The 24737-nt window shown below is 36.4% G+C and overlaps 1 protein-coding gene across 1 annotated transcript in view; it reads right to left on the bottom strand.

Annotated features, from left to right (window-relative positions):
- Nucleotides 1-430: 430 nt before the first annotated feature.
- The window catches only part of luzp2 (leucine zipper protein 2), a 708607-nt gene continuing 684300 nt past the window's right edge, over nucleotides 431-24737 (bottom strand). The window contains exons 11-12 of the mRNA XM_039753635.1: nucleotides 17330-17401; nucleotides 431-2339 (exon numbers count right to left, since the gene is read on the bottom strand). Of these exons, the coding sequence (XP_039609569.1) occupies nucleotides 2232-2339; nucleotides 17330-17401 (180 nt within the window). The 3' untranslated portion in view covers nucleotides 431-2231. The remainder of the gene's footprint in view (nucleotides 2340-17329; nucleotides 17402-24737) is intronic.

The following is a 24737-nucleotide window of genomic DNA, read 5'->3' as shown; positions in this document are numbered from 1 at the left end:
AGCAAAACTGAAAAAAAAAACTTTGAAAAACAAAACAAACAAGGAGCTTCAATTTAAAAAATACCAATGTCTAACAGCACTTGCAATTTATCTTCAATTTTTCAGAGAATAAAATAACATCAAAATAATGTGAGTCAAATATTTACAAGAACATGTGACCACGATCATTGTGCCACGTGACCACACCCTGTGTGGTCATAATGTGGTGGCAATTTTGAAAGGACTAGAAGTACTACCAGCCCAAAAATACTGAAATTCAGATGAAGTTAATCAACAACAAAAAGGTACAAAACAAAACAAAAAAAAAACCAGAAGTAATTTCGTCTATATTATTTTATATGAATAGGAAATAAAGCATGTTATCAGATTAGAATGTCAACAGTCCTGTTAATCGTCTTTGCATGAGAAAAGTAATGCACCAGACATTGTATCAGAATTAGTATTTAATAACCTGGACCCAAATACAAATACTGGATAATTACAGTATGTGTCAAGAGTGCTCCAGAACAATTATATTTGGAAAGTGACAACTACTGAGAAATATCTGTTACAGGAATATTTAGGACACATAAAGCTAAAAAATAATTCCATGTTTTAGTCATACTGTAAACTGTGATGCAAATGGAAAGTGTAGACAAAATTATTATAGTACTATTATAGTACATTAAACTGTTATAAAACAGTTATGTTTATGTTCACCTTGTTTTCTTATTTTTATTTTATTTTTTTTATTATTTTTGTATTTACGTAGGTAGGTGATGACAGTTAGAGTTCACCTGAAAACCAAGGGGTCTTATATTCTTCAGTCTTTTAACATTAGAAAAGTCTACTATCAGCATTATTATACTGTTAATAGACTATTGTCAGTCATTGTTAACGCAGGCCTCAAGGCAGGAATAAACCCCGGGCAGGGTGCCAGCCCACTGCAGGACACACACATTTCCCAAAATACTTGTATTGATGTGTTTAAAACAAGAGTTATTTAGTCTGGAAATAGAACATATTCTTAACTGCTAGATGAAGGAAGAAAACACCTATAGGAAAATAACTAATTAGCCAAAAATTAAAGTCAAATGAACTTCTATTCCCATGATTCTATGATACCTGTAGCCCATCTTTACATAAGGCATTAACATGTCAGGATAGCACTTGACGCAAGTAAACACCATACGTAAATGCACATGGGCATGGATTGTAAACACATCACCCAGGCCACCTGCACATGTAGTCAGAAACAGACAGGTCCATTTTTAAAACCAGCGTACATGCAAAAGCTGATTAGTAGGAAAGGTGACATTGGATTTTGAATTTGGACATAACCTGGACACTGGAGACACATTATAATGCCAGATGTAAATGTAATCTGGCAGACTGTTATTTGGCTACATAATGGATGTTAATGTCTGGTGTAAAGAGATTGCATCAGAATTAACTTCCCAAATAGAAAAGGTTTAGGGAAGTAACAGAATATAAACATGCTAAATAGGTCAAACAGTTGAGAAGTTTGAAGAGCCACTTTTCTTTGAAACCATCAAAAGGAGTTACAGAGCAGCATATTTTCAATTCACTGTCATCAAGATCCATTCAATGGGATTTAATATGTTCATTTCTTCAAGTATTTGGATAAGGGGTACAAAGTTGTATAAAACATTGACATATTCATTTCATGAATAAGGGGTGATACAATACAAGCTCAAAATATATACAAACAAGTCTATGAATTAATTTATCATATACTACCATTAAACAATATAATGTTGGAGTAAGACACATCCTTAACATTCCACCAAGATAGAGTAAACCTGTTAGTTTATCAGAACAATTTTGTAAAATGTTACTCCCAATTGAATTAAAAAGAATATAAAGTAAAAAATATGCAAAGTCACTTTTTCTGCCCTCATCCACACTGCAATAACAAAAAAAACACAAAACACGTTGGCAAAAGGTTTCCAAATCATCTAGACTTTGTAAAAGTGATTTATTCCAATAAAATACATAAAGATACAATATTTCATTTTCACAAGGGTGAGTCCTCTTTAAAATGGTTAGGTTGTAGAATGTAAAGGGGTTGAAGAAGGGTGCAGATTGAGAAGAAAAAGGTAGGGTCATGCGCTGATGTGTAGCTACATTTTTAATGTGAATGTGGTGAATGTAAATGACAGCATAACAGACTGAGTGTTCCCAATGTAAAATTCTGACGATATCTACAGATGGTTTCTTCCTATTGTGAGTCAGTTCTTTTCCACTTCTTTTTTGGTGTCCAGGATTTCTGGTAGTGTTTTCGGATCTTCTGGAGAGTTTAAAATTTCAGGTTTCTGCCATGGTGGACCTTGTGGTTTCTATGAAACAGATAGAAAAATAATAGAAATATTTATTTTCAATTTAATATAATGCTTTCTGTACCAGCACTATGAAATGTTACTTTTGTAGTCTACTAGAAGGCAGTCAGTTGGGAAGTTGATGGAATCTTGTAGAGAGGGCTGAAAGCTTGTTAAGATAATACGGTGGAGGAACAATGGGCTAATAAAGTGAGAGCAATAATTGTACAACAGTACTCTATTTATTCTAAAAGCTGTTTGTCCTTTTTGATAGTCTCAGATTTAATTCATTAGGCCTCTTTCATATTGCGTTTTGTGCTAGTGAAAAAATGCAGAGTAATCACAAAGAACGGCTGTGTAATTGGTGTCAGTAAAACAATGCAACAAAGTACATTTCCAGCAATCTGCTGGTATCTGATCAAATGAAAGAATTTACTTGCCGCTTGCTTCCACAGCTGACATACCCAGCAAAAAGAAAATTCAATAGCATGTAATCTACCAACACTTTCACAGCACGAACAAAGGTTAGACGTTTAAGATTTACATCACTGTATCAACAAAATTTCAAAATCTCTAAAATTGCTCAGGTTATTTTTTGGACAAATCACTTTTAGATAGACTTTCCTATTGAACTAATTATATTCACCGATCAAGATGCCAGATTGTGGCGATATATACCATGTTGATTAGACATAGAAGTGCTCTGTACATGTGACAATAAACTTAAGCTAATACTGCTTTGTTTTGCTGAAATATTTTGCTAAAGTAAGTGGTTAATGAGCAGATTTTATTAGTGCTCATACTGTTACTCACAAAATGTAATAATATGATTATGTACTTGGTGTTGATTGGAATGGCACAGAAAAATATCTTGGTATTCATTTCAATATACAGATCAAGGTGTGCAGAGTAGGCATTATGATTTTTATTTACGCCCTACATCAATACTAGCAGTATTGTAGCACATTTTCACTAATAAAGGTTTGTATTGTTTTATATATTGCCATTTCAGCATATTGGAAGCTTTAAGTAACAAGAGCAAATTAATCGTTCATTCTTCTCACTCTGGTAAAGTCATTATTTAATTGACAAACAAATTATGTAGATTAATGGCTATTATTTCTTTAAACACTCAATAGGTAACTTGACCACTGACAAGTCAGATTTGTCAGATAGAGTTCCTCTTACAGGAATTAGCAGGAATGCTATAGATAATCTGAAATGATAAATAAAATGCATTATAAAGTAAACAACCAGTTTTCATAACTGACAATAACTAAATTCAGCAATTTATCAATGATGCTGAACATCCATCCATCCATCCATTATCCAACCCACTATAGCCTATCTACAGGGTCACGGGGGACTGCTGGAGCCAATCCCAGCTAACACAGGGCACAAGGCCGGAAACAAACCCCGGGCAGGGCACCAGCCCACCGCAGGATACTGAACATTCTTCAGGTAATTTCCAAGCAAGCAAATGGAAAACATATAATTTTAACTCTTAGTTTCCATTCCAAATGTCATTCATGGAAAACAATTATGGTACAGTTCATATTCATCTTTTTTTTTGTGTTTATAACAATTGCTTATGAATGCTTGGTAATCACTTCAGATTTTCTTGTCCAGCACCTCCTGACTCACTAGTATAAGATAAACCCCACAAATATATACAATTCAACTCGTCTTTATATCTAATTATGCAAATCGTCAAGCTTGTGCCTGCCCAACCCCACTCCAGAATTTGGCCCTCTGGACCCGAAAAACTAATTTTTTGTTCAGGAAATGACATCCATCCATTATCCAACCCGCTATATCCTAACTACAGGGTCATGGGGGTCTGCTGGAGCCAATCCCAGCCAACACAGGGCACAAGGCAGGAAACAAACCCTGGGAAGGGCGGCAGCCCACCGCAGGGCTCACACACACCAACACACCCTAAGGACAATTTGGAACCGCAAATGCACCTAACCTGCATGTCTTTGGACTGTGGGTGGAAACCGGAGCATCCAGAGGAATCCCACGCAGACACAGGGAGAACCCAGGAAGCAAACCCAGGTCTCCTAACTGCGCCACCGTGCCACAACAGGAAATTACATCCTTGTGATAAAGACTAAACCAACAGGTGTCTTCAGTAAAAATGATCAGATGTTCTTGACGCTGTGCAGGCCACATCAAGCAACCCCAAGTGTTCACTCCCTAATGTAATATAAGGGGTAAAAGTTAATCCTTTTCATAAAATCTTCTAAAAGATATGGATCAGTAATATAGGCATATGGAGTGTCACTTTATGCCATTTTGAGGTTGCTGATCACTGATATTTGATTCTTTGAAACAATGTTTGATATTTGATCCATTGTTTGAACCTGTGGCATCCTTGGCATTATTCTGGATGTGAAGAAACACAGGATAAATAAAGTGCTCATTATAGTAATGAACTCTGTTGATTGCTGATCACAGTTAGGACAAATAAAATTGTGTGATGGGAAATACAAATTATCTGTAAAACTTTCCTTCATTTGGATTGCTGTGATTACAGGTACACATCCATCATGTGACGATGAACAAACCAAACATTTTTTGAGTGGCAGAGATTAAATTTCATTCATACTGTAAAATTTTTCAGCTAGGTTGACAAATGGTAAACCTTTTTAAACTAAATTTCTAAGCTTAAATCACACTAACATGAATGTATTTGAAAAATGCCATTTTAAAGGTTTTCATCAAAAATCAAGGCATACAAAATTTGTCAGCCAGTTGTGAGGTTTGGTCATAGAGCCAACCTGAAGTAAACTGAAATGCAAAAAGAAAGGAAAAAACAAAGAGTGTGTGAAACATCAAAGTGGACGTCTTGGTCAGCATAGAGAGTTACGAACAAGTAAAAGGTACCTAACCTAAATATTCAAATATTTCATGGCACTGTGCTCATTAACGAAATTTTGACAATTTATGAACGTACACCACTATTCCCACAGTAATGAAGAGATCACAAAGGACATGATCAGGACAAAACTGGACTGAAGTCAGTGCCATCTCACATTAAGAAAAGCTCTGTTTTCCCCTTTCACACTTTATACACTTTGACAATTATTTTTGAAAGGATTTGTTTTTGGTGATAGATATTGCCATTTGAAAGAATTTTGATAGATAGTAATGGAAAATGCCAATTGAGTGCAGATGGAAGGACAAACCATATTAAAAATATGCATCTTCAGATTTATCCATGTGGGTGTGTGTGTGTGTGTGTGCGCGCCCTGCGGTGGGCTGGCGCCTTGCCCAGGGTTTGTTCCTGCCTTGTGCCCTGTGTTGGCTGGGATTGGCTCCAACAGAAACCCGTGACCCTGTAGTTAGGATATAGCGGGTTGGATAATGGATAGATGGATGGATAGTGTGGACTAGATCGAAGAGGAGACTGGAACTCATTAAATGAGAAATATGAAAGCTAGAAGACGGATTAGTAAACTGAAATAGCTCTCTAATTGTGTTTTGTATTAAGAAGTGTTTTTTTTTTATTTTCAGTCATCTCTCACATAGGAATCTGCTTCTCTTAAAATTAAGCTTTTCTGAAGTCTTTTCAGTCTAGACTTTTCTTCCTCCTAAACAGACATTCTTTTCTCAGTGTGACAGTCATTTCCCACTAAAAAGTTAATTTTTCCCTGGAATTCTTCCATACCTTCCATAATACAACTATATTCAAAGAATCTTTCCCCCCCCCCTCACCTCTGTAGTTCCTTTAACAGAGCAAAGATCTGACAAAAAGCCCCATTCCATATACTTATGTAGGAAACATTATGTTGACACATGTATTGTTAAAATGTATCTTGGTATCAGCAATCACCAGTGCCATGAGTATGTTTGCAAACCAAAGAACAAGGAAAAAACATATTTTAAATAACAAAAACAAAGAATATGCCAAAGCATGCCACTATCTGAACAGATTATAGTTATAATGGTGACAGTGTCTCCAACTTTACATTAAAGCACAGATGTGCAGTTTCAGGGCCTAGAGGTATGCACTGTTCCAATTTAGTTATTTCAAATTACACTTATATTATGATAATGTATATATATATATATATATAGGAAGAAGGATCATTATGGTAGTTTGGGAACAATGAAACAGATGAGATTAGAACACCTACTGCTGAATATTGGGCTAACCTACAACAGACAAGAGCAGTGGTTCTTAAACTTTTTTTTCCCACAACCCAATTTTGACTATTACTTTTCCTTGCAACCCACAACTGCTACTTTAAAAGTGGTGGGAGTTAAAGTTCTCCTTTCTGAATTTTTTTCCTTTTAGAGAATTGCAGCCGATTGTAGTCTCATCCCTGGACAACTGCAACCACGTCATCTGTAGGGAGTTTGTATCAGCTACGCAAGTGGAAACTCACGGTGGGGCTTTAGACAAACTGTTTGTGACCCTTTCTTATTCACTTCATTTTTAATTCTTGACTCAGAGAGACCCAATTAGAGATGTTTAAGAAACACTGGACAACAGCATTGTTGCTGAGTTGTTTTGTTGCAAACTCTTTATTAACAAAAATGAAACTCAAAATTAGGATAATTTTGTATTTTTATTCCTTTTTATTTTTCTGTATTGAACTGGAATAACAGTCCCTCACTTCTTCCTTGAATTTTAATAAATCTAGATTTGTATGGTAGAAAAGGCAAAAAGAAATATTAAAGAATTGGGAATTTTAATTTTATGATTCCTGTGCATTCTCAGTTTTAATTTTTGATATAACATTTATCTAATAGTTTAACAACTGCCTGTTTAATGTTTCTGATTCCGTGGTCTGAATTTCTAAACCTAAGTCTATGTGGCTTTCTACCTGCAATTACTGTTTTGTGTTGTAAGTTGTGTGTCACCCCATGCTCCCTACACCTGCAGGTACATTTTCAAGCTCTTAAAGTATTCGCTATGTAAATTGCATCCAGTTCCTCAAACGGTTAGAGTGAGACTATAATGGTCTTCATATAATGGATGTAAATGTGGATTTTCCGGCTGAATGCTTCAGAAAGCTCTTCTCTTGGTATGCAGCAATAAAGTAACAGAACACTAAATGCAATGTGTACTTTAGAATAACAGTTTAAAGGTATTAAATAGATGGGTGTTTTTCAATTGTATTTTTAAATATGATTAGGAGCTGTCTTAAGTACGAAATGTTCACACTGTTCCATTTTTATATCTCAATCCTTAAAGCAATAAACCATGTTGTGTAAAAAGAATTAATTCCTGCTCTTTTCAGACTGTTCCTTACATGCAGGGCTGCAGCTGCAGGGCATTTCCCTAGCTGGTCTAACCTGGCAGTCATGTTAATGTTATCAGTGTAGATTAATAATTGTGTCCTATGGAAGTATATTATCACCATATTAAATTGTCTGTGACAAGTTTAGAACTTGTGTCAGAGGCATTATCTAGAAAATGTACAGCCAATCACAGAAAATAATTGACACTGTAAATTAACTAATCTTTTAAACGTTCAGCAATGTTACTGAGCCTTACCTCATCTCAACACATCAAGTAAAACTACATGCAATTGCATTTTATTGCAATAACCTTGTTTAATGATATACTCTTAAATACAAAACTTAGTTAAAGGTGATGAGTTGGAATGTGAAGAAATAATTGAAAATTCCATTTGATGGTTGAGTAATAAAAATGCATCCACAGAACAAAATGAATGAATACGTTTGATTGTTATTTTATTGTATTAGAATTCCTCTTGTGAAACCTTACTGTTAATTTTTATATTGTTACTTGAAGCTTGAAATGTTGATAAAAACGTTTTTTTTTTCAATCTTATGTTTTGCCAGTGTAAATTATTATTATTATGTACAGCTACCATTATTAGATAGATTACTATGCCAGTGCCATATCATCAAATGTTCTTGGGTAAAAACCCAATAACCAAAGCAGTTGCTGCCAAGTCCCGATTTGCTGCAAATGTAACTTTAAAATAGTTGTAGGACTACATTTTTTCTAGTGAAACCTGAAAACAAACAGATACATGGATATGTAAGAACATGGGAAATTTCACATAGCCTTGTAGTGTAAATAACAGAAAAAAAGACTTTAGAGGTTTTATTTCTGTAGTCTGTCAGGGCAGGGCATGGCCTTTAGTCCCAGGGTGCATTTTAGAAGTAAATGTTGATTCAGTTGTCCATTTTATAAGGGCACAAAGGTTGCGAATGAAAAAAACATTTTATATAGTACCTCCGTAGTGAACACTATTGTACAGTGCTTAGTCAGTTTTTATCCAGTTGAAGTACAGGGTCATGGCACAAGACAAGAGTTATCTAAAGCCTAATTCCTTTACTACCATCAATAAGATGCAAAATACCTTTAGTCACACAAATGTACAGTACACTATTGAAATTTATACATGATTAGCAGCTGAATACTTTTGAAATAAAAGATGCAGTTAAAACACAAATATTGTATTTCACAAATGCAGGTTGTAAAGGGCTAAAGAAGAAGAAGAATTATTAAAACATATATATTGTCAAATACTTGCAACTACAGAATGCAGGAGAGTTTGTAAATAAGGACTGACTTACTTTCTTTACTGAAATGCTCTATAAATGAATATTCATCACTCAAAAGTAAAAACAAATAGAATGATTAGAATAATCATGAATATGGTACCAGCTTGCCTTATGTGCCTTAATCTTCAACTTTTGTTTTTATCACACAAACCACAGGGACATCTCCTTGTGGACTTTATTACAAATGTATTCCCATCTCAAAGTTTTGCCACCATTCTAATACTTGTAGATTGTTTTATTGAAACCAGTGCATTTCGTGACATTAATAAACTCTGCTGAAGAATTTGCTAAACTATTCACTACAAAAGCATTCCTGCTGCATGCCCTTTCAATATCTGTAGAGTATGGTCATATACCTCAATTTGTCATTCTTGGCAGAGCTTTTGATTTGTTAGACATTTAATTTAATCCTAGTTTAATGTCAAGATACCATCCAATGACAAATGAGAAAAAAGAAATATGTGCAATATTGATGATTTTCAAAGATATCCTCAAATCAAAGACCACTGTAATTTCACATTTTATGGCTAAAATAAAATAAATTTCAAATAGTGCTGTGATATACAAAGTCGGCTACTGAAGTAATACTAAATTAATAGCACCACATGTCAGCTAGATGGCAGTAACAGATCAATTGTGAGCTTTATAAGAACTGCCCTGAAAAAATGTCACTCCTATTTATTTACAATCGATATATCTTACCTTATATCTTATTCCTATATAAGGCTGGATTTTTGCCTGTCTGTCTGTTTGGGCATCACACAATAACCAATTGTGAATGCCAATTTAGTTGACCACTTAGTTACTGAGAATTATTATTCTGTATTGAAAAAGAACAAGCTTTGCACGTTTCCTGCTCAATAACTCTTTAATATGATATTTTGATCATATCAAAAATCAGTTACCTATTTTTTGAATACTCATTATATGACAAACAAAACAGATCACATTTCATTTTGTTTTGAGCAAATAATAAGCAAGCAAATCCCCCCTTTGTGATGAGATTCATGCTTTGACGTAGAGTAACAAAAGTATTATAAGAAAATAGGAGTGAGAGGGGTTTGGACACTTTATGTCGATATGCCAGGAGATCAAATAGTATATTATGACTAGGGCCTACGATTTACCACAGCCCGCGGAATTTAACGCCACACCGCGGAATTTAGGGTTTTGCAGCAGTAAAATGTCACACCGTGGAATTAATCTAACTGCTGCGGAAAATACCAAATCTGAATGAAATCTCACCATTTGAGGCATATTGATATTAGTATGATTAGTTTTGATTACTTCTTTAAGGTCTTTCTTTAGCCTATTGCATCATCTCATTAATATCTAAAATCGAACACAGTGGAGCTACAGTCCAGTTAAAGAAGCTGTCGGCATTGCTGCAAAGTACTGATAAACTTAACGAGTTGAGAGCTGAACTTGAATTTGTATCTGTTCACTGCCAGCCAATGATGAACACTGACTTCTTTTGAGGCACAGTCATTCATTTCATGGCTGTCGATGTCTACAACAAAGTGTTTGACTTACTGTCTTGCCTGAAATCGTCCAGATTTCCAATTGCAACCAGCAGCTGTGAAGACGCAAAGCACAATGCTGCTGCTAAGCTTGAAGAATATTTTGTGGGATCCAAACAGCCGGCAATAGACCTCTTCAGATCTGTGAGAATATTCGATCCATGCACAATTAGTGCCAACAATGATGGCTGCAGCAGATGAATGGCAAGCTTATCTGGACATAGCATCTTGTGAAGTAATTCCAGCTGATATCACTGCTTTTTGGTGTGCCTTAGAGGACAGACTGCCTCGCTTAGCAGCTCTTGCTAAAGTTTACATTGCATTGGCGATCTCCTCTGTTGATGTGGAACGTTCGTTCTCAAAATCTGGATCAGTGTTGTCACCACTGCGATATTCTCTGTCACAAGAAAACTTATGAGCTTACAGTGCCGTTTTCTTCAACAATAAATAAACAATAACTTTAGAAACATTATTCGAGCTTCAGTTTGCATCAACAACATTTGCTCAGACTACTTTAAACTAGAACGTGGCACAAGACAAGGATGCCCCTTGTCACCGCTGCTGTTTGCGATTGCCATTGAACCACTGGCAATACATTGTCGAAATACTGATCAGATAAAGGGGATTAGCACAAAAGGACTAGAACAGAAAATCTCATTATATGCAGTGTGGCAGTAGGGGGCAGTAGTGCACCCTTGAACCCTCAGGTACAACTCCAGACACCAGGTAAAAGTCCACGACCTTTTTATTTTTTCCCACAGTGCACCAAGCACCTTCCACACTACTCATAAACTCTTTAAACAAACCACTACTATTAAACTCTCCTCCTCGCCCAGACACTTTGCTCCTCCACCTCCCAGCACAGCTCAGTGTCTGGACTGAGGCACCGCCCTTTATAACCCCTGACCCGGAGGTGTTCCTGTCCCAGCAGTCCACAGTTCCTTATTCCTTCCGGGTCAGGGCAATCAGTCTTTTACTTCACCCCGGGAGCACGCCATTCCTTCCCGTCACGTGACTGTGACGTACTCCCGGGTCATAGGGCACAACAGATCCCACAAGTCCCCACAGCGACTCCTGGTGGTCCCCAAGGTATCCAGCAGGGCTGTGTATAAACACTACAGAGTCCATAAGGCCCTGCTGGACCTCGGGGCACGATCCTGCTGTCGGGAGAGCTCCTCCTGTCGGCCTGGGGGTGCGGACCGGCCTGGGAAGCCGGCAGTCTTCCACAGCAGATGATATGGTACTGTATACTTTGGACCCAGAAAATTCTGTGCCTGCAGTCTTAGCAGCACTCACAGAATTTCAAAAGCTCTCTGGTCTCAGAATTAATCTGAATAAAAGTGTACTCTTTCCAGTGAATTCTCAAGCATATAATATTAGATTAGACACCCTACCTTTTATCATTGCAGAACAGTTTAAATACCTAGGGGTAAACATCACAAGTAAACATAAAGCTCTTTATCAACAAAATTTCGTCGTCTGCATGGAAAAAATTAAACAAGACTTGCATAGATGGTCAACCCTTCATCTCACACTAGCTGGAAGAATTAACACTGTTAAGATGAATATTCTTCCTAAGCTCCTTTTTATTTCAAAACATCCAATATACATTAATAAATCATTCTTTAAGCAATTAGATTCAACAATAACCTCATTTATTTGGAATTCAAAACATCCACGCATCAAAAGAGACCCTACAAAGACAAAAGGCAGAAGGCGGCATGGCTCTACCTAACTTCCAGTTTTATTACTGGGGCAAATATACAGGCAATAAGAACCTGGACACAAATAGAAGAACATACACAGGCTTGGACAGCAATAGAAGTAAAATCCTGCAGTACTTCTTTGTATTCCTTGCTCTGCGCTCCAATAAACACACGCTATCGGCAATACACTAATAACCCAATTGTGCTCCACTCACTTAGAATCTGGAACCAATGTAGAAAGCATTTTAAGATGGAGAAGCTTCTATCTGTGGCACCCCTGCAAGAGAACCACCTCTTTCAACCTTCACAAACATATGCAGTTTTTAATATCTGGAAAAAAATTGGAATTAACTTGCTTAGAGATCTTTATATAGACAACGCCTTTGCATCCTATGAACAATTACATTCCAAATTTAACATTCCAGCTACACATTTCTTTCACTATCTTCAAATCAGGAACTTTGTTAAACAGAACCTTCCAGATTTTCCTCATCTTGCACCCTCATCCACGCCGGAAAAATATTGCTCAATTTTAAGGAATTAGACTCCATCTCTACAATATATAAAATCATTTTACAATCCCTTCCTTTCAAAGATCCAAGAGGACACTGGGAAAAGATCTCTCAATTAATATATCAGAAAAGGAGTGGAAAGTAGCAATGCAGAGAATTCACTCGAGCTCCATATGCGCAAAGCATACAATTATACAACTCAAAATTATATATCGAGCACATCTGTCTCGACTAAAACTCTCCAAAATGTTTCCAGGGCATGATCCAACCTGCGAACGTTGCAACCAAGCCCCAGCCTCACTGGGTCACATGTTCTGGGCCTGCACCAAATTAACATTATTCTGGACAAAAATTTTTAATTACCTCTCAGACAGCCTTGGACTCACAATTGGGGTTCTTCCAGAGGGGCTTAAAGTGGAGAAGGACAAGCAAACTGTGATTGCATTCACTACACTCTTGGCACGCAGACTTATTCTGATAAACTGAAAGAACCCAAACTCTCCTCTTTTAAGTCAGTGGGAAACCGATGTGTTATATTATTTGAAATTGGAAAAATCAAATACTCAGTTAGAGGATCTGTACAGACTTTTTCAAAACATGGCAGGATCTAATCAGTAATATTTTAAAATAAGTTTATAAAGCACAGAGAATTTATTAATTTAGGTATGTTTACAAGCCTTAAATTTTACACCATTTGGCTTGCTCTCTCTCTCAGGGGTGGGAATCAATCTGTTCTTAACATATTTCTTTTTTTTGTAAAAACTTGATTGCTATGTATGGATTGTAATAAAATTAATAAAATAAAAAGAAAATATAAAAAAAAAAAAAAAAAAGAAACATTATTCGATAGTTTGTTGAGAATAATATTATGCCTACATATGTGTCAGCATCATTGCCTAAAGCAAATCTGTGGATTAAAATGTGCGGATGTGAACGCTTTGATATACCTATTTGATTAGTATTATGAATTATGATTGATTATTATTAAGGATTAAGAATAAGAAAAATTGCATTTATTTTGCTTGGGTTACGAATTAGTCTTATGGAATTCTAGTACTGTATTTGCCACGCCGTGGTATGCAATTGTGGGCCCTAATAATGACTGTGGTGCCTTCAATATAATCACTGAACTATTAACAAAATCATTATTACTCTTGCTTCAAATGTCCTCTATTTCTGTAACTCTTATACATAATTTCATAGTAAATTTTTGTAAGTACTTAATAAACTCAGAAGCACTACATGCTAAATAATACTACAGAAAAATACAGTGGGATGCAAAAGTTTGGGCAACCTTGTTAATAGTCATTATTTTCCTGTATAAATCGTTGGTTGTTACGATAAAAAATGTCAGTTAAATATATCATATAGGAGACACACACAGTGATATTTGAGAAGTGAAATGAAGTTTATTGGATTTACAGAAAGTGTGCAATAATTGTTCAAACATAATCAGGCAGGTGCATAAATTTGGGCACCACAAAAAAGAAATTAAATCAATAATTAGTAGATCCACCTTTTGCAGAAATTACAGCCTCTAAACACTTCCTGTAGGTTCCAATGAGAGTCTGGATTGTGGTTGAAGGTATTTTGGACCATTCCCCTTTACAAAACATCTCTAGTTCATTCAGGTTTGATGGCTTCCGAGCATGGACAGCTCTCTTTAACTCACACCACAGATTTTCAATTATATTCAGGTCTGGGGACTGAGATGGCCATTCCAGAATGTTGTACAGTGGAACCTCGGTTCACGAACGTCCCGGTTCACGTACAACTCGGTTCACGACCAAAAAGATCGCCAAACTTTTGCCTCAGTTCACAACCACACACTCGGTATACGAACAAGCCAGGTTCCCTTGCCTGCCTGCAAGCTGAGCTGAAAGAGAGAGAGAAAGAGAGAGAGAGAGAAAGGGCGAGCGAGCACGTGCCTGCTAGGGAGGTGGAGGAGGAGATTGCTGCACGTGTTTGCTGAACAAGCCAGTTTCCTAAGGCCCTCAGTTGAGAGAGAGAGAGAGAGAGAAAGGGCGAGCTAGCACGTGCCTGCTGGGAAGGGGGAGGAGGAGATTGCTGCACGTGTTTGCCTGCCTATCTGTAGGCTGTAGTGCAAGCGAAACCATCCCCTCCCCCCACAGGCAGCCTGAGAGAGAAAGAGAGCGGCCATGCTTTTCATTTAAGCAAAGCCGCTCCTTGTTCATTGTTTTCAATAAGACGTGCACTCTCTTTGTGCTCTACAGTATTTCGTGTGCTTTTGCAGTTAACTATGGCTTCTAAGCAAGTGGAGAGTTGTCAGAAGAAAGTTTTGAAGAAAATTGAAATCAAGTAAAGAAAGAAATTACAAAAGGTGGAAAAAATGTTTACCAGTTTACTCATTTACCAATCGGAGAACCCTCGTGCTTTCAAGCAGCACAATGTAAACAAAGCCAGACTGCCAGTAATGTGGAGGGTCACAAGAACGTTCTTTTTGGAATGGCTGCATGAGGCTTTCACTCCCACCAGCTAAACAGCTAAAAGCACCAGAAACCCAAGAAATCACAAGAGAGAAAACACCTGGAGGAAAACACTTCATGCCAGAACTCGTTTCATGCAAGGTTAGTTTTCTTGGTGGTTTTTGTATTACGGATTTTTCAAAAGTAATTTTTTTAGTTCATAATGCGATTTGTTGCAATGTTATTTTTCTCTTTTTTCAAATGTTCGCTTTTTTCCTTGTGCTTAAAACTCATGAAAGGTTTACAGATGGAGTTTTTCATAGCGATTAGGTGCGATGTTACATTTCTCTTTTCAAATGTTCGCTTTTTTCCTTGTGCTTAAAACTCATTAAAATTGTTTACATGGAGGACTTCATCGTGTGATTTGTTGCAATGTTACTTTTTAGGTTGCTTGCAAGTTGGTTTTTAAACGAAGTTCGGATTTGTGCGTTTGGAATTTTTTCTGCTGTGCTTAAAAGTCATTTTAAAAAATGCTGCGCGAGCACGTGCTACAGAGAGATTAGAGAGCCGGGCAGCTGACAGGGAAGGGATTGGGGGGACGGATAGGTGTGTGTGTGTGTGTGTTTGTGCGCTCGCGCTACACAGAGAGAGAGCGCGTGAGCGAGCCAGCTCCTGTAGCTGATCAGGGAGCCTGGGTGTTTTGTGTCAGTGTTATTAAATGTTTTACATTAGTTTACTATTACACTGTGGATTCTATGGTGTAATTAACTATATTTGTGCTTAATCTGTACATATTTTTACATATTTACATACAGTTTGTACGGTCTGGAACGGATTAATTGTATTTACATACAATCCTATGGGGGAAACTGCTTCGGTTCACGACCAACTCGGTTTACGACCAAAGTTCTGGAACGAATTATGGTCGTGAACCGAGGTTCCACTGTACTTGTTCCTCTGCATGAATGCCTTAGTGGATTTTGAGCAGTGTTTTGGGTCGTTGTCTTGTTGAAAGATCCAACCCCGGCGCAGCTTCAGCTTTGTCACTGATTCCTGGACATTGGTCTCCAGAATCTGCTGATACTGAGTGGAATCCATGTGTCCCTCAACTTTGACAAGATTCCCAGTCCCTGCACTGGCCACACAGCCCCACAGCATGATGGAACCACCACCATATTTTACTGTAGGTAGCAGGTGTTTTTCTTGGAATGCTGTGTTCTTTTTCCTCCATGCATAACGCCCCTTGTTATGCCCAAATAACTCAATTTTAGTTTCATCAGTCCACAGCACCTTATTCCAACATTTGGCTTGTCCAAATGTGCTTGAGCATACCTCAAGCAGCTCTGTTTGTGCTGTGGGTGGAGAAAAGGCTTCCTCTGCATCACTCTTGCATACAGCATCTCCTTGTGTAAAGTGCACCGAATGGTTGAACGATGCACAGGGACTCCATCTGCTGCAAGATGATGTTGTAGGTCTTTGGTGCTGGTCTGTGGGTTGACTCTGTCTGTTCTCACCATTCGTCGCTTCTGTCTATCCGAAATCTTTCTTGGTCTGCCACTTCGAGCCTTAACTTGAACTGAGCCTGTGGTCTTCCATTTCCTCAATATGTTCCTAACTGTGGAAACAGACAGCTTAAATCTCTGGGACAGCTTTCTGTATCCTACCCCTAAACCATGATGGTGAACCCCCATGTTGCTACTCTTCAGAGAAAATTAAAGGAGGACGGAAACTTACAATTGACCCCTCATTATCATTATAGGATTCACCTGTGTATGTAGGTCAGGGGTCACTGAGCTTACCAAGCCAATTTGAGCTCCAATAATTAGTTCTAAAAGTTTTGGAATCAATAAAATGACAACAGTGCCCAAATTTATGCACCTGCCTGATTTTGTTTGAACAATTATTGCACACTTTCTGTAAATCCAATAAACTTCATTTCACTTCTCAAATATCACTGTGTGTGTCTCCTATATGATATATTTAACTGACATTTTTTATCGTAACAACCAACGATTTATACAGGAAAATAATGACTATTAACAAGGTTGCCCAAACTTTTGCATCCCACTGTACATCTTGCTGCCATGGTGAGAAGGTCATAAGTGTAAGGTCTGCTTTTTATTTATTTTATGCATGCAATGTACATTTTATCATTCTTTTTCGGATGGAGCCATCTAGGACAGCTAGTATAAACTAGTATAAGCTGTGCAATGTTGACTAGCACATGGCCTCAGATTTAACATTTTTACCCTTTCACAGAAATGGAGATGGATGTTTTGGGTTGACCAACTTTACCTCGACATCAGTCTGATTGTTTGCTTCCAATGCTGCTGTCGCCATTTGTTTCTCTGAACAAAGGTTATCCTCCTAAATAAGGAAAAAAAATACAAAGATCATGAACTCCTTATTAAAGTGTATATACTGTATATATGTATATATATCTTTACTAATAAACTCGCTCACTCACTGACTCACTCACTGACTCACTCATCACTAATTCTCCAAACTCCCGTGTAGGTAGAAGGCTGAAATTTTGCAGGCTCATTCCTTACAGCTTACTTACAAAAGTTGGGCAGGTTTCATTTCGAAATTCTACGCGTAATGGTCATAACTGGAACCTATTTTTTCATCCATATACTGTAATAGACTGCAGCTCAATGGCCGTGGGAGGCGGAGTTGCGTCTTCCATCATCACGCCTCCCACGTAATTGAGTGCCTGCTCATATAAGGTAAATATTCGTGGGTGAAGGACTGTGCTTAGCATATTCATAAGTAAAAATATCTGAATCACAAACTGATGTTAATTATATTTTGTCCATGAATACTTATTAAATAATTCCAAATAGTCTGTCCGCTTCCTTTCATAGCTTTTCTGATGGTTGTGCTGCTTCCAGGCATGTATTTTTGTATTAAAGCATTTAACCAATCACATTTCAGCCATCATTTGTTGCCAGGCAGAGAGACCTTCACAATCCGTACTGCAGGCACTCTAACACAGAATAAATGTTGATTAACCTGTTGCTTCAACCAATCAGATTTTGAGTTGGTGTCAGTACGGCCCTCTAGCAGGTGTTCGGCGACGTCACCGTATTCAGACCCATTGATTGGACAGTAGCCGCAGGTTCGAGTTTCAGCATTAGCTTCGATGGCGATAGAAAGGGACTTTTTGATGGAACTGAGGCGCATGGATAATCCGTACGACAAAGTGATTGAACTGTTTTTGAGGAAAGAGAGGAGGATGGATTTTGTTTACAAATAATCCGAATTTTTGGTGAGTAAAATGTTGCGATTTTCCTAAATAATATTGCAAGTTTATGACTTATTATTGATGTTTTTTATGTGTGTCGCAGCTGTGGCTGCTGTAGAAAGGAACTTGTTCGCCCCTGGTTTGTCTATTCAATAAAGGCATTTATTGTGGCTACAGGAGTTATCTATCTGCGATGCAGCGCCTCTTTATACTGTATTTCTGCATATTAAGATGGTTTTTATAACCATAAATTAGTTTTTGAGGGGCGGGTTGATTCAGACGGAGCAGTACTGAAGGCCTAGGTGTGAGATGCACGGTCCGCCAATGGACCAGATGATACGTAAATTTAATGAATATTACAATTTGAAAATAAACAAAACTGTAGAGAGGCCCATGATTAAATGAACGGTAAAAAAGTAAGAGCGAACCGACGGTGACTTATTGAGGCAGGCAGCCGGGACCACAATAGCACGGGGCTTGATGTAGTGCGCGTTAAGTCGATCTAAAATGTGCGCTCAGATTCGAAAAAATATATCTTTTCAAGTTCTATTTGGATATAAGTAGGTTCTATTTAGTCGACAGAAATATCTTTAGTAGGAATGTAAGTTGAAGTCTTTACATTTCTATGGTGAAGAAAAATGTATGCAATGATGACTAAATTTAACTCACATTCCTACCAAAGATATTTCTGTCGACTAAATAAAAATTACTTATATTTAAAATTTAAATAGAACTTGAACAGATACGATAGTTCATAATGCCCAAGCAGCACTACGTGTACGTAAGAGCAGAAGTCATCCATTTTAACAAGCAGCGTACTGCACTGATATGAAATAGCCTGCCCATTTAATTATTTAGGAATGGATAGATAAATTAAGATTTTGAACAAATAATGTTTTTCATTTTTTTTCCTCGATGAATTCTAGCACGACCAGCAACAGCTGCTCGCACCCCAAGGGTATATATATATATATATATATATATATATATATATATATATATATATATATATATATATATATATATATATATATATATATGTATGTATGTATATGTATATGTATATATACATATATATATATATATATATGTGTGTGTATATGTATGTGTGAATATATGTAGATATGTATATATATATGTGTGTGTGTAGATTATGTTATTTTCAAAATGTTTCCTTTTCTTTTTCATTACTTCTTTAACACACTACTTCTCTGCTGCGAAGCGTGAGTAGTTTGCTAGTATATATATATATATATATATATATATATATATATATATATATATATATAAACTTCAGCAAGAAGAATTTGAAGTATGTGCACATTTCTAAAAGTCCTATGTTAATGTAAACCATTTAAACATATAGTGAATTTAAGCTTTCTGAAATAGTATGGAGTATCACAGCAGTTAATGCAGCTCTCAGGAACATGGAACTGAATCTTGGATATGCTAGACTTTCTCCCACACCACAAAGACATGTTATATAAAATACCATCACATTCTGAAACCCACTTTATCCAATTAAGGGTCATGGGGGTTGTGTCCAACCTGCCGGCAGTGGGCGCAAAACAGGCAACAAGGCCCAAGAAATGTTTTGTTAGGTTAATTAATGAGTCTAATCTGGTCTGGTATAAAAGGTGCAGGGAAATAATGAATTGATGAATGGAGGACAAAGTGAGTCTATTAGTCCTGTTGTGGCACAAACACACAATAACATGGGGGCTAAGTAAGGGATCATATTAATATTGAATGTGAAAGATGATTTGTCAGAAGCCTGGGTAAAGGTTATACTTTTACTTGTTGCCTTACAAGTGCAGAATAAATTCAAAGTGTGACCCAATGGAGTTCATTCCATTTGTCATTTTAAATTAAAATTTTTATAAACACTACATTTTCATAGCTTTCCAAATATGATTGTGTCACACATGTGTACTTGGGGAACAACCTAAAGGCTTGCATGAGTGTAATTTACCACCGAGACATGAGGGGGCACTGTTTAATAGCGTTCCCTCTTCCCTACCTCTCCAAATGTGACTTCTCTTCCGCGTTCAAACAACCTGGGTCCGCCTCTTCCTCCCAGAATCCATCATAAGAGGAAATAATGCCATTTCAACATTGCACTATATGACCTTTTGTGTAAATTTAATATATAAAATTTGCCTCCTGGTGCCCCAGACCCTTTGCTTTTGCTCTTGTCTCTTTACAAATGGTACCTATCACACAGCATAAAATAAAAAAAATGATTATCTTGCTGACAATGGTTTCAAGAGCTTTCAAATTTTACACTGTCAGAAGAAATAAATTGAAATACTCTATAACATAGGTTTTACATCAGAATCCAAAAAAATCTGGAATTTCATTGGTTCTCTTCTGCTGCATCTGTATATTGTTTTGCTTTTCATTTGTGTGAAAATACACTTTATTATTGACTTTATTATGTGACTTACCAAGAGTATCTCATACCGCTAAGAAACCTTGCAGTAAGTTATAGAAAAGGCTTGCCACATCCAAATTCCTAAAACCTTTATTTTAAGCATTAACCACAGATTTTAGGTGTTTTAGCTTTGTATGTACCATACATTAAAATGTACAATTAAGGTCCAGAATGAAGCTTAGCTTCAATAGTTTAAACCTGTGAAGGAAAAGTCAAGAGTGAAAATTTTAGAAGATTAAACAAGCACATTACAAAACATTACAAAAATTCTGAAATTCATCTGGCTTCCACTAACTTAGCAAAAGTCAGTGTTCATGATTCTGCAATCAGAAAGACACTGGGCAAAAATGGCCTTCATCGGGGAATAGCAAGGTGGAAACCACTGCTTGTCATGAAGAGGTTCTATGTTTCCCATAAAGCAAACATTGCATTCTACAGTAAGAGCCAGGGGCTGGCAAATGGCATGTGGCAATAAGGTGATCACCTCAGGTGGCATTTTGTTAAGGGTGTCATTTTCGTGTCATTTTTTTTTTACATTATGAAATAACAATACAAAAAAGGTTAAGTGAGATCCTTAAGAATTATATCCAGTTTCTTATTTATATATTACCTTTAAAAAATTATGTGAAATATTTTCATTTAAAATTTTCACATAAAGCAGATTACAACACCTCAGCATATTGTGAACATCCAGGAATCAAAAGGTGCATGCACTTATCGAAGTATCAGTACATAGTATTGGCAAAGTATTCTCTTTATTTTTACATATAACCATTGGTGCTGTCCTGATGGAGGGTCAGGCAATCCTGGAGCAATGCTAGAAAAAAGTTATGATGGTAACAATGACTTGAAAAATCTATACTTCTCCAAAGGTTATGCAAAAAGAAAATTTCACCTAGGAGAATAATATAGTTTACCAAATTCCAAAATACCGGCTGCTTTTGACTCTACAGTTTACTAAGACTGCATTTATACTACAGATGGAAGCATTTCAGTTGAATTTTGCATGTGATTTAAATCTGATATGAACATACACCTATATCTAATCTGAATTTGCAAAATTAATAAAAATGAATAAATCATACTGATGCAATTTAATAAACAAACATTAATCTAGCTACATGATTATTTCAAAATTCTTTACTGAACAGGACTTCTGCTACTGTGCACTGACCAATTTGCAATAGCTCAAAGATACCATCAATGGAATCATCGTGGCTGAACCTGTTTGTAAGACTCTCTCAAAAAAAAGAAACACATGTTTGAGACGTGACATTGCAGAAAAAATGTTGCAATGCAGATGTATTGGGCATCTTGCTTCCTTTTTTTTTTTCATTTTTGTGTAAATAGATCAAATCCGTGTCACATGAGTGAAAAATAAGTTATCGTTGAATGGCAGTATAAACAAACCTCAACTACAGTGCTGAAAACTAAGATGAAAAATACTGGTCAATGACATTTTATCTATGACATAAGCGGAATAAAAACTAAATAAAAATGCACCTTTAATGACAAAAACTAAGATGAATGATTTTAAAATCTTTGTATCGAAAACTAAATATTGAGTGATGTGAAGCTCTTTTCACAACTATCACACATGACACAGTCAGCCTACAAATGCCGAGCATGAATACAGTGCTGCAATTTTAAAAACATGTATGCACGCTTGGAAATGGCTAACACTAGTTTGGGCGTGTAATCAAGAAATCATCACGTCAGCCAGAATCCTGCTCCAATCTGATTGTCGGTCGGAAATCGGTCAGACATATGAACCAACTTTAATTACAATGGTGATGAAAATAAAACCCAGTGTAAGCCATGTGGAATGAAGCTCACAGGAAAGAACACCAAAAACCTTAGAGGCATCAGAGGCACGCCATCCTATGGTTCATGTCAAGGTATTAGTGATGTGCAGTGAACGAACAAACAAATTAATTGTTTTATACCTGTCTTGGTCTCTGAACAAACTGACATTAAAGAACAAATCTTTTTGCAGCATGTGCAGTGAGTGTAACGTTTTATATAGCATTCCGCGACAGTCCGGACCTTAACATCTTAACATCACTTAAATGGCTGCTGTCTTCGAGAAATAGCCAGTCAGTAAACTGTTTCAGCTAAATGGTCATGACGACAACTAGCCAATTGCTAACTTCGTAGATGACACCAAACACCTCCCATTGAGCAGTTAGTTCACTCTGACTGAGTGACTAGGACCATCTCAGTACACTTACTGATTGAATGAACAAGTATGCCCCTACTGATCTGGAGAACTATTGCAAGTTTATGAACTGCAGACAAGAGACTCACAGTATAGTACGCTGAACTAGTTTTCCAAAAGAATCAGTTCATCTACTAAACCGAAGAATGAACTGCTGAACTAGTTCACCGAAAGACTCAGTTTGTTTACTGAACAGAGACTCACATTACATTGAATAGCAGTTCAGTTCACTGATGATATACGTATGGCAGATTGCATCAGAAAGGACGGGATATAAAAGAAAGAAATTTCACGAGATTAAATCAAAACTGAATAGTTTTATTTAGTCATATTTCAATGTTCTCACAGTTTTATCATGATGTGTGCAGTATTCTAAAGTTTTAATTGTATGCTTTTTTGTATTTATTGTTGAAATTTAATTTATTGTCAAACTTCTATGATGAGGATTATTATTATTATTATTATTATTATTATTTAAACTAGAATATAGCTTGTTGTTTTTGAAGTGAACAAATCAGTGATTAAAAGATTTTAATCATTTTGGTAAACTGAACAAAATGAATGAAATCACTAAAAAGAATTAATTTGTACATCACAGTTATTGCCAGTTTTATCCTTTGAGGAGTTACTTATGAAACAGATTTGTGCAGCTTTGAGAGCACAATCAAATGTGCTCAGCCTCAGATGTGAGTTGTAACTGTTTAGCTTATAGTGTCACACACTTGTTACAACAAACGAAATGATGAGGATATTAATCACTTTTAATACAGTACACAATCCCAATAAAGGAATGAAAATTCTGCATTCATTCTTTCATTGTAATGAGCACATCTACATGTGTTTGTCCACACATCCATTCATATTGTAATTGGTGGATGTAATTCAGGGTTGAAAGTGAAACCACCTCACACGCATCCACATACACATACAGGCACAGTGGCAGTGATGGTAACATTCATCACAATTAAAAATCAAGGTAAGTTTCAAAGGAAACAGCTAGTTGGTTTGTCTACATCATCAATGAAATGAGCTGCTTCATTTGTTAATACTAACATAAAATGTATTTAGGATTTCAGTGCTTGAAGTGCATCTCCCAATTAACATGTCATTGCTGAATACATATGTGCAAACACTAAATGTGTGTTATTTTATTTGGTTTTTCAAAGCAAACTAATGTTTATGAGCATAACCTCTAAAATGTGAAGAACGTAGTGAAAGCACTTATGTCATATATTAGAATAGTATGTTAGTGAATGTAATGCTGCCTCTAAGTTATGATTAATAGACTAAAGGTAACTTTTGTAATTCTGGAATTGCACACAGACTAAGCAATAACAAAGTCTGATCACTGATGTGTGACACTTTGGAAACAGACCAGCAAAGCCCTGAAATATTAGATTGATGTAAAAATATGACTCATCTGTTAAATGTTAATCTTTAGTGAATTTTTAACAAGCTAATGATGTAAATATTAATCTTACAGTAGCAAATGTTGCAAACCTAACAGAGTGTTTCTCTGACAAAACAGATTTTAAGGGTATGTTTACCCTTAAAGGGGTATAGTTAAATTAAAGTATCCTAAATTATTTTGGAATTCACAAATTCAACAGTACAGATATAGTAATGTTTGAATTTTTATTTTAGTATTATTTAAGCAGTATTTTTCAGTTGCTGGAGAAAAAAAATCAGAGAATAAATTTAAAATGTGTACATGTTGAGATAAATCGGATAGTCCATTACAATCTCATTCTTTATAAACCCTGTGCTGTAATTAAATGAGTGCTGCTTGGTCCAGCCTTTTTTG

The sequence above is a fragment of the Polypterus senegalus genome, chromosome 1, assembly GCF_016835505.1.
Source record: "Polypterus senegalus isolate Bchr_013 chromosome 1, ASM1683550v1, whole genome shotgun sequence".
In the NCBI taxonomy this organism is placed as follows: Eukaryota; Metazoa; Chordata; class Cladistia; order Polypteriformes; family Polypteridae; genus Polypterus; species Polypterus senegalus.
The sequence above is the reverse complement of the archived record's forward strand: the minus strand, read 5'-3'. Positions and strand labels throughout refer to the sequence as shown.